Raw genomic sequence first — 14328 nt, 5'->3', positions numbered from 1 at the left:
AGCCCCCTGCAACACGTGGGTCCCTCCCGCCAGCCTAGGAGACCCGACTCTCCCACAGGTTCAGACCCTGTTGTGGCTGCCGCACTCCCACGACAAAAACCAAAGCCCGTCCTCATTATTTATTTGAGAGAGAGAGAGAGAGAGAGAGAGAGAGAAAAGAAGAAAGAAAGGAGAGAAAGAAAAAAGCCACGCAGAGTGCCCAGGGTGAATGGGCCCCTCTGTCCCACGCAATTCAGTTCGGGGCGCGCTCCTTCCAACCAGTGGCGGGGGAAGAGGCCAGGGTGTTGCCAGCCCCCGACCCGATGGATCACTTGCCCACCGAGTCAAATATGATGCGGTTCTGCTCCGCGCGCTGCCTCTGGCTCTGCGTCCGCGCCAGTTCCAGCAGGGTCCGCAGCAGGTGGAAAGTGAGGTCGATGGATAGCGGAGGGTCGTCACGTCGCAGCCGCTCGCTCTCCGTTTCGGGTCCCCGGCGGCGCGGGAAGCGCTCGGCCAGCAGCAAGAGAAGTGCGCGGGCCCCGCCGCCCCGACTCCGCGCCCCGGGACTCCAAGGTAGGTTTGGGTCCTGGACCCGGGCCGCCGCCGCTGCCGCCGAATTCCACTGGCTGCTCCCGGGGCGCAGTAGGGACAGTAGCAGTAACGCTCCCAGCAGCGCCACGCGCCCCGCCTGTTTCATGGTGCCCTGGATACACAGGGGGCAGTGCGGGGTGAGGTGCGCCTGGGACAGCCGCAGGTGGCAAATTCCCTTCCGGCACACCCAGCGCCCCGCGGGTCACCTCGGGCTGCTGCCCAGTGCACACAGCCTGCCTCCCTTCAGTGCTCCAGCCCTGGCCACTGCCCGATCCACCTCTTCCTCCTGCTCCCCATCTCCCTGCCTCCCTCCTGGCGGGTCGCGGCCGGTGGGGTGAGCATGGAGTCCTGATGCCCAGGGAGTCTGAGCAGACGGGAGGAGCCACTCACAGGGTGTCAGAGAGCGCCTGGCCGGTGGGAGCCGGAGCTGCAACCTCTGTCCCTCGGGGCAAGCCGAGTGCGCTTGGGGAAGCGCGGGGTCTGTCCCGGGACCGCCGCCAGCCTTATATAGCGCCAGGACAGCTCCGACTGACGTCAGCCGGGAGCATGCACCGGTGGTGGAGAGCAATGACAGACTCAACCTCGAGACGAGACGGCCGGGTTGCGAGCCCCCGGAGGGGCACACTCCGGATACTACAGCGTGTCCCTGGGCCAGCGCTGGACTCCCAAGAGCGAGAAGCCAACTGGACGGAAGTGTTGCTCTGGAAGTCCCGCAGTGTCCCTCTCTTCCTCTTAGAGCAGCCAGCAGGGATCGGGCCCATTCCCAAAGCAGAGTGCCTGTGGCGGCTGTCCATGGTGCTGACGCCGTCCCGGGCCTCCAGAAAGGAGCCAGAGGCATTAGAGAAGGCTACACTGTGCGGATCCAGTCTCCTGCCGGAGCTATTAGTTGTACAAACCCAGAGTCACAGCGTGCTGCTGGCACTCAGCCAACACCAGAGGCTGAAAAGGGTCTGCCACATCAAGGTTACCAACAGAGACCTCATTCCAGCCCTGAGTCAAGTCATCGCTCTGAATGAGGCACCATGTGCTTGCAGGCACAGGCACACATGCGAACAGACACACAGGAGGGTTTCCAGCCTCAGGGTGCTTCCCAACCACATAAGGCTGGCCCATTTGCTTCTGAGTTTGCCCAAAGTGATGGCTTAGCCCAGGTCAGTGTTTGAGTTGGGAATTGGTAATGGTATTACCACACCTTTAACCTAGTTGAGACCATTGGGAAGGCAGTGAGGATAAGGTCCAGGTTCCTACTCTGTCACTACCTCATGGCATGCACAGGCAACTTCACTTCCAAGCTGCCCCTGTTGGGTTTCGTGCTCCCAGACCTCTTGCAGGTTTGAGAAAATGTGACTACCCAGTACTCATTACCTCTGCAGGTTCCAGATTACATATTCAATGCCATACTTACTGCAGTATAGAGAGAGTTTAAGAGACCCCAAAGAGCTGGAGTGACAGTCTGGGAAGAGAGGATGAGTGACATTTGCTGGACACTGGTCATATGACTCAATACAGATTTATGGGACTGGTGTGGTGGCACAGCAGGTAAAGCTGGCAATCATGACATTGGCATCACATATGGGTGTCAGTTCAAGCCCTGGATATTCCATTTCTGAGTTGGCTCCCTATTAATGGCCTGGAAAAGCAGCAGAGCTGGCCAAATGCTTGGACCCCAGCCACCCTTGTGGGAGACCCTGAAGCTCCAGGCTCCTGCTTTCAGTCTGGCTGCCCAGCTCCCAGACAATGCAGCCACTCGGGGAGCAAACCAGTAGATGGAAGATCTCTGACTCTGAAAATCTTTCAAATAAACAAGTAAATAAATCCTTTAAAAAGCCAAGACGTATTTTGGGAGTAGGTACTGCAGGTGGGTATAGATCGCAGTTGGGTGCTGCCCAATGCTGATATGGTTAGTGATGACACATACCACAATGCCCCACAAGATGAGCATGATGAGCACAGCACTGAAAAGATCAGGCCAACCAGGGGCATCATTCTGATGTGGTAAATTGAAGTGCAATGCATTCCTCACCTGTTCGTGGTGATGCTGATGTAAACAAATCTACCAAGTTACAGTCCTATCAAAGTACAGCATACACAGTTATGCAGAGTACATAACTCTGGGTAAGAAACAACATTTGTAAGCATGTACTCCCACTTAGCAACCTGGCCCACATGCTGAGTGACACTGGTGGTAGTCTGTAGGCTTCACGTTTATTACCTTTCTTGATTGAACAAGAGGCCACCTCAAGTGGCTGGCCCTACCATCTTGGTTTGGGTACGTCCACTCTGGGAGGGTCACACTGACAAAATCACCTAATGCTACATTGCTTGGGAAGTAGCACTGTTGTAAGCTGATGCATTGTGAAGGCTCTACCAATTTCAGAAGCAGTCAGTTTACATTGCAGAGTGAATCATGCCAGCTCAAAGTGCCAATCCCAACTGCTTGGACCCTGTCCCAGCCCCTTGGAGGAGGTTGTCCGACCATTCCAGAGTCAAGCTATGTTGCTGCAAGGTGCATACCATGGAGCAACGTGGGCCTAGAGCTGGTGTGCCTTCCAGGACAGGTACGAGTTCCAGATGACAGCAACACACTGGACAACGGCCAACCTAAGAGGAAGAGTGAGGCAAGCTGGGAAGGCACAGATTGGCAAGGACAGTGAGAGGCTGGGGGAAGGGAGGCCAGACTTCCAGATTTAGGTTCCCTTCCTCAGCCCTTAGAGGAGGGCACAGCTCCAATCCTGCTGCTGTCTTCCTGGGTGACAAAGGTTAAACACCCTCAGCAGCTGTAGGGACAGACAGAGATCTGCCATTCACACCCTTGGTCAGGCCCTCTGCATATACACTTATGTATGCACCCTGCACAAGCTTTCTTTTTCCAAAAATGTCCTGCCTGCTGGGTAAAGTAGCATCCTCTTTTATCTTAAATTAACTTGGTTCTACTTTCAAAGCAGTTATAAATGATCTTAGTGTTTGGGATTTGACTCCTAAGATGCTACCCCTTTTAGCAATGTGAATTATATAAATTTTGACTGCCTCCTTTGAGGAGTTTTGTATTTTCCCCTATTACCCAAACCTGTTACCTCCAAGTATTTGCACTATTCATTGTGAGTTCCACTCTATGCAATTTTTTAAATTGTGGTTGAGCAATTACCTTTATTATTAGGACAAAATTGTACTTTGTAGTGAACTGGCCTGATCAGGTTCCTACCTGGGCCTTCTGATCTACCTATCTGTGTAACCTAAACTATAGCGCCCCAAGGCAGAGAAATCAGGGTTGTGGATGCAGGATCCTCCCTGGGAAGATGAGAGGTCAGTGGGCAGGCACCTCAGAATAGATCCTGTGAAGGCTAAGATGTTCTAGAGAAAAATGCTTGGGAGTCTGAGAAGCCTTGCTAGGAAAAGGGGTGCCAGCTGGGGCCCAAAATAGCTCAGGGCTAAAATGAGCTCTTTGGCTGCTGGGTGACAAGGGTCTTCCTTGAAGGCTGGGGTAAGGGAGGGCGTCATACCTGTAGTGCAGGGGCACCAAGTAGAAGTTGGCCAACTGCACAGCAGGCCAGAGCTGCAAGACATGGAAGGTGGGGGTTGGGTGGCTGCCTCCCTTGGTTGACTGCTAGGCTCAAGCATCACCTGGCCCCGCCCCAACATCTGGACAAGAGTGACAGCTGAAAACCTGCCAGGCACATCCCTGAGCATGCTGCCTAAGGGAATGAGCATCCCACTGGAGGGGGTCCTGGGTTGGAAGAACCCACCCCCAGCCCCAGGGCATTTCAGAACCTAAGGAAACAGGGCAGGCTATGAGTGTGTCAGTGCTTACGTAGTAGTTGGTGATGAGGGCATCCGGATAGTCCTAAAGAGACAAAAATAACAAGTTAACATTTCCTCCTCTAAGCAGCTCCCACATCCCAATGGGAATGCTACACACCACTGTCTGCTCAAGTTCACCCCTGTACCACTCCCCCCTCTCCTCCCCTCATCTATCGCCCAGGGCTCTGCCTGCACCCGCTCCGTTTGCCTCTTCCCCCTGGGCTGCTAGCTTGGCAGCCAGAGACCTTGCTCGCACCTGCCTGGCTTACCTTTTGTAGCTTAGCCCAGTTGTCCCGGGGAGACAGTCCATTGAGGGCACCTACCAATGGGAGGAAGCAGCCTAGAAAACATGGGGCAAAGCCCCCCTAGGGCAAGAAATGAAGGCTTCTGTGAGTACCTGCCCCCACCTGCCCTTTCCAGCTCCATTCTCTTTCTGCTTACCTGATCCACCAGCATCTTCTTCAGTGCATCCACTTTGGTGTTCCCTGGGATGAGCCGGTCCAGAACCTTATACCAGCCTCCTACCACAGGGCCCTGAAAGTCAACCCCATGCAGGGAAGGGGACACATGGCTTTTATAACCCAAGTCCCAGGTGTTGCAGGGGTGGCAGGGCTGGCTTACGTGTGAGAAGCCACGGGGAACTAAAGGGTGGTGCAGAACCAAGTACTGTCCTTGCTGGGCGCAGAACTTACCACAAAGCCACAGCCCAGAGACACCATGGTCAGAGTCCGGCTGGCCTGGTGTTCCCGCAGACCCCGCCTCTCCACCAGCTGCTGTGAGATAATGTCACCCAGGCCCATCAGGGACCCTGTGCAGGGTACACGGGGGTTGTCAGAACATGGATTCTGTTTCCAGGAGGGAAGTGAGTCTGCTAAGCAAATGAGGCACCCTGGACCTCACAGCTGCTTCCTTCTGTCTCAAGCCTGTCCTCTCCCCAAGGACAGTCACACCTCATGTATGTTGTATCAGAAATTTGGATGAGGGGCTGGCATTGCAGCGTAGCAAATTAAGCTGCCACTTGCAATGCCAGCATCCCATGGTGGTTTGAGTTCTGACTGCTCCATTCTGATCCAGTTCCCTGCTCATGTACCTGGGAAAGCAGCAGAAGTTGGCTCAAGTGCTAGGACATCAGCTCCCACATGCAAGACCTGGAAGAAACTCCTGGCTTCAGCCTGGCTTAACCCTGGCTGTTGTGACCATTTAGGGAGTAAACCAGCAGTTGAAAGACCTCTTTCTCTAACTCTGCTTTTAAATCAATAATTAAACTGTAAAGTGAAATAAACTAGGATGAGCAGGGCAGGGTCTAAGAACTCTGAGCGGCAAAGAGGAGTCAGAGGGCCTGGCATGATGGCTCAATGGCTAAATCCTACCCCTGCAAGCACTGGGATTCTGTAAGATTGCTGGTTCATGTCCTGACTGCTCCACTTCCCGTCTAGCTCCCTGTTTATGGTCTGGGAAAGAAACAGAGGATGGCCCAATGCCTTATACCCACATGGCAGACACAGAAGCTCCTAGCTCCTGGCTTCAGATTGGCTCAGCTCCAGCTGTTGGTGCCATTTGGAGAGTGAACCAGCAGGTGAAAGATTTCTCTCTCTAAATCTGATTTACCTTTTCAATAGAGGTTATTATTATTATTTTTAAGATAAAGGAGGTGAGGGAGTCAGAAACTAGACAGAGGAAGGAAAAGCTAAGATCCTGGGCCCGAGAGCCGCAGGATTATCTCACCTAAGCCCCTTGCCTTCAGAAGTGTGGAAATGAAGGTTCAGGATTTCATCTCTCCAGCCAGACATCACACAACACAGTCACGTGTAGCATGGCAAGGAACCATGTTGCTTTTTCCTCAACTCAGTAAAGCCAAGTGCTCTTTACCTGGGTCTTGAGGTTTCCATTTATGGAGCAGAGCAAGAATGTTCAAGTGATGCCAGGCAGGTAGGTGACTAATGTAGCTAGTTTTGCCCTCTCTCGTGCAACCAGCTTATCCCCAACTTCCGCATCACACCCAGACTGAACTGGTGTAGGCATTACAGCCACGTCTTCCAGCTCCCTGCACCAGCTTTCCCTCCTGTCACCCCACAGGTACCCCGCTCCAAGCAGCCCTAATCAGACGTCCCCACATGGAAGCCCAAACAGATACCCTGGTTATTGACAGGGCCCCCTCAGTGACAGCAGTGTGATGCCTTCTCCCATGCACAACCCAGCCCCCACCCAGGCCCTGGGGAGTGACCCTGCGATCTCCAGCTTGCTTGTCTATCTTGTTGAGTAATGAGAACCCCTCCAGTTCCGCAGCCACCACCGTCCCTGTGCCCTCAATTAGCACTGGGCAAACACAGCTTCCACCCTAGTCCTTGGCCCAAGCTGGCTCTGACGTCCATGCTGGCTGCACACTCACTGCTCTGCCCTTCCCCCATGGCTCTGCCCCACGGCAGCCTCATCATCGGCATCTGGGAACGGCCAGGAGCTGGGTTGGGACTGTGGTTCCAGACCCCCTGGCTTACCCATCAAGGCAGCCCTGCCTGGGCACCCTGGGGCATTCCCCCAAGTGGTGGGGGCTCTTCCAGGACACTGCTGGATCTCATCTCCCCAAGGGAAATGATAGAAGCCTAGACACCTCTGTTGATCTGGTTCCTCTCACACTCAGTGGAATACACTTGGTGAAGCGCACCCTGTCAGGAATTCAGGAAATCACAGGCAGGCTATGTGGAAGGGCTGGGAGAACTCCAAGCCCAGCCCCAGAGACTGTGGTCAGGCTGGAGGATGGAGCAGCAGGAACTGGGACTTGTTTCCCACACAACCCCCACAAGCTTCCACCCCACAAAGATCACCAGGTGCATGCCAAGGGAGGGGGGAGCAGCCGTAGGCATGGGGAAGAGTGAGAGGGCCAGGATGAAAGGGCAGAAAAGGCAGTCACTTCCTAAACGGAGGAACAAATGTATGGTCTGTCTCCTCAAACCACACGGTCAGTCTGCAAAAGAGCTTCATTCATCCACTCCTCACAAAAGGCCTGGGTGGTGGCTGGGCCTACCTCCATCTCATGACAAGGAAAGTCTGAGGGCTAAGATGGACACAGGCCATCTCTCAATGGGCTTCAGAGGCCAACGGTGCCCAGCAGCTCTGCAGGGAATTCCCACCAGGCTGGGACCTGTAGGTCTCCTCATCAGAGATGCTTCTTGGGCTAGGATGCTCTTTACTCCCCAGAATCCCACCATCCCTGGTCCCTGTCCCCTATGGAGATGCAGGCAGCAAAACTCCTACAAAGCAGAGAGGTATGGCTTGCCTAGTCACACAAGCTAGAGGCCCAGCTTCTGCTATCTGGCAGTCACGGTTCTGGCTTTGAGGACACTGGATTCTAGGTCTCTGGATTGTGCCCATCGAGGCAGAGGGACACCCAGGGGACAGCAGTAGGGCAACCTCCATCAGTCCTATTCATCTCAGGTGCAACAGAGTCCACTTCTGCCCACAGATAACCTCCATGTTGGTCTAAGGCCTGTATTCGTAGCCCACTGGATCCTCTAAGCAGGAAAGAATCACTGAGATTCTTACCCACCTTCCCCAACTCAGAGCCCAAACCGACCACCCTTGGCACGATGGGTTGGTTCCGCATTCCCTCTCTGAGGACTTGGAAGTTGCAGCTGGAGGCCTGCAGACATCCAGCCCAGGGCCCTGATGGGGTAGGGCAAGGGGATGCTGGGCAGTGATGCCCCAGTGCCAAGCTGGGCGTGGAGCCCAGGAGTAGATGCTGGCGCAGGTGTGACATCATATCCCTGGGCAGGTGCCAGTTCTCATGCCGTCACTGCCCACCAGATTGAGGGGGCAAGGAGCTGCCTCCCTCCCCCATGCACAGGTCTATTTGGAATCACCTTCTGTCTAGAAGCGGAAAAGCCCCAACTTCCACGCCAGGCCTGGGGGAGGGTGAACTCCCGACTTTCTATATTTTGCTCCTCTTCTGGCTTTTGTGTACATCCCTATTGTGACAGACTAAATGTGTTTCACAGCCGATGAGGTGGAGGGACAGGAAGCGGCTTCTTGGGATGAGGAGTAGCACATGGGGCCTGGCTGGGCAGGTCAGGCAGCTTCTGGCAAGGGGCAGTTGCTACAGACCTAGGAGTCCACACCACTGATTTGCCTGGTGGGGGAGGGACTTGCTTTGCTTTAGAGTCCAGGGCATGCTGCAGTTCAGCACCTGAGAGAGCAGGTGTCCACCTAGCTTCAATGTTTCCCTCAATTCTGCTCTGAACTCAACCTACTGTGAGAAGATGATACACAACAGAAGGTTCTGTTGGGCATCTTAGTACAGCTGGGACCGCACTCAGCACCCTCTGGCCCTAAGCAGTTCAAGTGTAGGACAGTGCCATGGGCACTGTACTAGGTACCTTTTCATTTAAAAGTTACACACACACACACATACACAGATCTTTCACCTATTGGTTCACTCCTCATTTGGCTAAAACAGCCAATGCTGGGGCAGGCCGAAGCCAGAAGCCTCGCCAGGTCTCCCACAAGGGTGGCAGCGGCCCAAGGACCTGGGTCTTCTTGCACTGCTGTGCCCAAGCCATTTCAGGGAGCTGGATTACAAATGGAGCAGCCAGGGCTGAAACTGGCATCCACATGATATAGGCATTGGAAGGCTTTACCAGATATGCCACAGCACTGGCCCCAGCACCCTTGGTTCTAATGGCAGCCCTACCACCAACCACAGGAGACCTTAGTGCAGGTCCCTTCTCTGGCATCAGAGAAGAGGCAGGATAATTTCCAAGATTGTCAAGCTCTTCCCACTCTGGCTTAACTCAGACTCCAGGGACATCAGTATCTGCAGGCACTTGGGTGCTTCCATCATGGGACCAGGTGACCTAAGATGTCTGGAACCAGAAGGACCCTCATGAAAGGAAGGGAACCTACAGAGCTCATGGCATACCTCTCCCCAGGCTGCCCGGCTCCTGACTGTGGCTTGGCCAAAGCTGAGGGTTACACACTTCCATGGAGCCATTTCAGATCTTCGTCATTTACCTAAGTCCAGTCAGCACTGCAGTTCAACCTAGTAGTAGTAGATCCTTCAGGTCCATCCCTGCCTGGGGCTTCACAGATGATGCCTTCTGGGACCAGGCAGCCCACACGTGAAGGCAAGGTCACATCCCATAGGATGAACCCTTGACCAATGCAGGATGGGAGTTGGAAAAAGATCTTTTCTCTAGAAATGATTGGTTCATCCAGACAGCTCTAAGCAGCAGTTCAAAGAGCTTCTCAACCAGTGTGAGGGACTGAGCAACAGCTGCCCTTAGCAAGGGCCAATCTGATCACACGTTTTTATTCCATTCTCCCTCTTTCCCACCACCGGGTTATTTCCTGCTCCCTAACTAAGCACCTGCACCCAGGCTAAGACAGTCATCTCTGTTCATATCCATGGCAAGTGGAACAAACCCAACCCCAACACCACTTTGGGAAAACAACCTGTTGTGTCAACAGTCACAGGGAGGGTCCACCTCTGGAACCCTTAAATTGATCAAGCATGTCTTCATTTCTAAAGCTTTTTGGAAAGGTTACATATGTTGGCCCCATGGGGTTGTTCACATTACCAATGTCAAGTCCTAGGGAACTGAAGCCTTCAAAGGTTTACTGACTTGTCCTGATGATGCAGCCACCGTGTGCTTATGGCTCTAGGATTTAAAAACTTGATTTTCCAAAGCCGAGTCTGAGATTTTGCTTCTGTTTTCCTGGTGTGGTGGCCATGGGACCTACATCTACTACTACATTTGGCTCTGTGAGCTAAATCCACTGACTGCTCCCCATTCCTCAACTCAGTTTTCTCTGAATATAGAAAGCCAGGGGCTCTATCACCAATGGCCCAGCAGCCCTTTCTCCTGCAGCCACATTTCTGTCCTCAGGCACCTCAAAGGGAGGGAAACAAAAAGACCATCCTTCCCTCCCTAGTCTGAGGGCCAGGAGGGGGAAACTTCCACCTGGCAGTTGCTGGCCCTGAGGGAATTGGAGGCTGGGCAGAGGGCCCAGCGTGTCAGTTCCCATCACAGCCACACAGTCCAGTGTGAGTCACCAAACACACGCACAGCCAGGTGAGTCATGCGGGGTTGACGGATGCTTTGGGGACAGGACAAGAAGTGGCTGGGCACAGGAGGCTGGAGAGGGGTCCAGCAGGGGCAGGAGTCCGTCCGCTGGCCAGTCACCCCGTGACGTTCCCAGCGCTGACGCAGGGCTCTTCTGGCACCAGGATCCCCCTTTCCAAGCTGGCTCAGCATCCTCATTCCAGACGGCTGCTCCTTTCCTCTCCACTCAAGCCAGACCCCATCTTTACCCAACCCTCCTCCCCTTTGCATAGCCCCGATGGTCCAGTTTGAGAGGCCTACAAAGTTGCTTAGCTCTACACCGTCCCCTCACATGAGCCACCCTGCAGAGTGAAGAACACTTCACTTGATTATGGTGGTGAGGCTGTTAATCACCCAATTTAAGTTTTTTTTTTTTTTTTTTTAAGTCTTGTTTAGTGCAGTGTTTGGGGATGCATACATACAGAGTAAACAATAGGCAAAGCAAACGATGACATAAACAAGTCAGTAGAGCTGTAATCTCGTGAATTATAGACACTCTGAGTCTCAAAGCTGGGTTGATCCAAAAATGTCACAAAGACTATAAATTAGTGTTTTCTTGAGTGTTTGTCACAATAACAAATACTAGGAAAAATAAACTGGCGCTGCTTCATATCTTGATTTCAGATGTAGGTGTTTGATCTCACATGGAATCAAGCACTCCTTCTTGGGGAATGTATCAAAGTGCTTTGCACATCACAAGCTGCACAGGGAGTCTTAGCTGGGGGATATTCTCCAAGCTGCAGGCTCCTGGGGCAGGGCCTTGACCCTCACTTCCAGTGGGGCTAACTTGCAGGCCTCCTGAAGAACAGCCTCGAGGCACCTCCTCTTCCCCAACACTGGTAGCCCCAAGCAACTACAGTCAACCTCCCCAGGGGGTCTGAAGAGAAGCAGCAGGTGAGGGAAGTGTGGTCACCCCATTATGGGTGCAGGAAGGACACTCACCGGCCGTCAAGACCTGGACTTTCCACGGGTGCTGGGCCAGGGCACGCTGGTATGCCCGCCAGAGTGCCATGCTTCCTGCCAAGCCGAGAAAAGAGGGGGTCACCCCCACAGCTCCCAGGGATCTAGACATCCTTGGCCCCACTTCCCACGTTCCCTTTGGGCCCGAGAGAGATGCTTTGTCACAGAAGTCGTCCTAGACCATCGCATGCAGAATGGAAGGCTGAGGGCAGCTGCGGACTCCCCAAGATGACCACCTGCTACCCACCCCAGGTCCCGACCGAGCCACTCCTGAGGGCGGGCTTGTCCTGGCGCCCCATAATTCAGCTAGCATCCGCACGCATGTCGAGCCCAATTCCACGCTGGGCACAGTACCATCACTGCCGGGGCCTGGAATGATCATGTGCACCGTGGGCGCTCGCGGCGCACGCCACTGCAAAGCAGTGACCGCACATCGCCCGTCACTCACCTGACTGCGCGCTCGGTGCTCTGCAGCCCGCCCACGTGACCCACGACGTCCGCCGCAAGCCCCGCCCCTTCCGCTTGGCTAACGGCCGTCCCTAGGGCTACTGTCCGCCACCGGGGAGGTAGAGTCCCTGCTAGTTAGAGGAAGCAGCTGCGCTCTGCCACACACCCTACAGGCAGCCCCTTCTGGTGGGCTGCCGTCGCCAGCCGTTACTTCAACTCCTTCCACCCCTCGACAGCCCGCAAGCCAATTGGCTTGTCCTGCTCGCCCTTCCTCCAGGCGGCCAGGCCACTGCCGCCCCTCGGAGCGCGCGGCCTCAGACACTCCTAGAGGAGGAAGGTCCTGGCCGAACTCAAAGCCCTCAGCTGTAAAAAGAAGGGGTGGCACTTTCAGGCTGGACCCTTCACTTCCAAGGGCTTTGTAAAGAACTCTGTGGGAGTGGGACTAGCGGTACAGGTTCTAACGCAGTTGTCTTTAATATACACACCTCTAGAAAGAACCAATTGAAAGGGACCCACACTGTCTGGCAACCGGCTGCAACAGGATAACCTTCCTCCTGCAAGCACTGGCATCCCATATGGGCGGCGGCTCTGGCCCGCTGGACTCTGTGAGCACCCTGCAGTGTCCTCCAGGTGCGCGGGCCTCCTGCAAGGCCTTTCCCCCCCATGCTCCACTTGCTGGCCTCCGTGTGATAATGGTGAAGAGAATCCTGTCAGCAGTGCTGGCGGAAGAGGAAGGAAGGGCACTCACTGTCACACTTCACCAAAGGGCCCCTGTATGCAAAACAGCCGTTCTAAGTGGACTTAGAAACCTAACAGACCGCACTTGAAGCAGGTCGGAAAGCCGTGTTACACTGAAGTCACACAGCCAGGTTCAAACCCCTTCTCCAAGTCCTAGTTGACCTTCTTCAGAGTGCCTAACCTCCAGGGATCTTTAAGCAAAACAGCAATGCCTGGCTCATGGGAATAAGCAACAAAGTTCCTAAAACGGTGCTTAATACACTTGTATCTGCGTTCCTTCCTCCTGCCTTGGCAAACATGAACACAGGGATGTTTACTGACAGAATCTGGGAGGCTCCCTGGTGCAGGCAGAATTTGAAGAGGGATCATAAATGATGGGTGGAACTTAGGTGGGAAAGGAAACAGCAGGAACGAGGGGACACAGGCTTCTGGCAGAAATGCATAATCTGAGGCATCTTGGGGAGCCTGTTGGAGGTGGAGCCTGTGGCCGGGGACCAGGGCACCCGGCAGCAGCAGTGGGGAGTCCGCTGTTTCCCACCACAGCAAGCAGAAGAGGTGCTGCAGTGGGCCACAAGCAGAGCTTGTCTGCTATGGAAGGCACTTTTCCCTTGGCTCAGCTGCCACACCTGGGCGTGGCCTGGGCTGGGTTACAGAGCTAGGCGGCCCTTGGCTCCACCACACTGCTACCCTGTGGTCCCTGTACTGCTCACAAACCTGGGCTTCCTCTTCTGTTCAGAAAAGAGCTGACATTTCTTGCTTCCCTCATTCTCTGCAGATTTCTGACCTGTGATGAACTCCCCAGAAAGGTACAGCTCTTCCCAGATACCTGTCAGTCATCCCTCCAGAGGGTCAAGTAAAAGCTAACCTCTGCTATCCCCAGTGGGAGCTGGTTGTCTGTTTCCCCATTTCCTAAGGACTTCTATCTCCCTCCAAATCCTAGCCTGTATTCCTGGGTGTCATAAGACCCAGCGCAATGGCTCAACTAGCTAATCCTCACCTTACAAAGTGCCAGGATTCCATATGGGTGCCAATCTGTGTCTCAGCTGCTCCACTTCCCAATCCAGCTCCCTGCTTGTGGCCTGGGAAAACAGTGGAGGATAACCCAAAGACTTGGGACCCTGCACTCGTGTGGGAAACCTGGAGGAAGCTACTGTCTTCGGATCAGCTCAGCTCCAGCCACACAGGCATTTGGGGAGTGAATCAACACATGAAAGATCTTTTTCTCTGCCTTTGCCTCTCTATGTAAATCTTCCTTTCCAATAAAAATAAATAAATCTTAAAAAAAAAAGTGGATACTTTCAGACATTACCTGAAGAATTGCTTATCCCTTCTGGAGAGACTGCAGTTTTCCTGTTCCTGGTTAATGGGTCTGCCATTACCCAGGAGGCAGTACTGTGGTCAGCTGAGTTGGCCTCGTCACCCAGTCAGTTAACAATGTGGTAGTATCGGGAAGGAGGGGGCATTTAACCTAGCAGCTGAGACACCTGCATTCCACATCAGGGGGCTAGGTGGGTGCTCCATTCCTGGCTCCAGCTTCCCGCTAAGGCAGACCCTGGGAGGCAATGGGGATGGCTTAGATAGTGGGGTTCCTGCCACCCACACAGAGTACATTCCCACCCTCTGGCTTTGGCCTTGGTTGCTGAGGGCATCTGGGGAGTGGACTTGCAGACAAGATCTCCCTCTCTCGGCCTCTCAAATAAAAAAAAAATGACGTGTGAAA

General features: G+C 54.0%; 2 protein-coding genes across 3 annotated transcripts; both read right to left on the bottom strand.

The window, feature by feature from the left end:
- Positions 1-158: 158 nt before the first annotated feature.
- Positions 159-4115, bottom strand: UCN (urocortin). Its single transcript, XM_058668148.1, has 3 exons — positions 4071-4115; positions 3085-3171; positions 159-682 (listed from the first exon to the last, which is right to left on the bottom strand). The coding sequence occupies exons 2-3, from the start codon at positions 3085-3087 to the stop codon at positions 308-310; spliced, it is 378 nt and encodes a 125-aa protein (XP_058524131.1). The 5' UTR covers positions 3088-3171; positions 4071-4115; the 3' UTR covers positions 159-307.
- MPV17 (mitochondrial inner membrane protein MPV17) lies at positions 2759-11919 on the bottom strand. Of its 2 annotated transcripts, none has more exons than XM_004582675.3 (8): positions 11872-11919; positions 11406-11480; positions 5061-5176; positions 4810-4902; positions 4638-4733; positions 4379-4411; positions 4071-4123; positions 2759-3171 (listed from the first exon to the last, which is right to left on the bottom strand). In XM_004582675.3, exons 2-8 carry the CDS (start codon positions 11473-11475, stop codon positions 3102-3104), a joined length of 531 nt encoding a protein of 176 aa, XP_004582732.2. In that variant the 5' UTR covers positions 11476-11480; positions 11872-11919; the 3' UTR covers positions 2759-3101. The 2 variants fall into 2 exon arrangements, with proteins under 2 accessions (XP_004582732.2, XP_058524130.1); XM_058668147.1 differs by having other exon boundaries at positions 11778-11875.
- Between the last annotated feature and the right edge of the window lie 2409 nt (positions 11920-14328).

Source organism: Ochotona princeps, chromosome 8, assembly GCF_030435755.1.
Source record: "Ochotona princeps isolate mOchPri1 chromosome 8, mOchPri1.hap1, whole genome shotgun sequence".
Lineage (NCBI taxonomy): Eukaryota > Metazoa > Chordata > Mammalia > Lagomorpha > Ochotonidae > Ochotona > Ochotona princeps.
The sequence above is the reverse complement of the archived record's forward strand: the minus strand, read 5'-3'. Positions and strand labels throughout refer to the sequence as shown.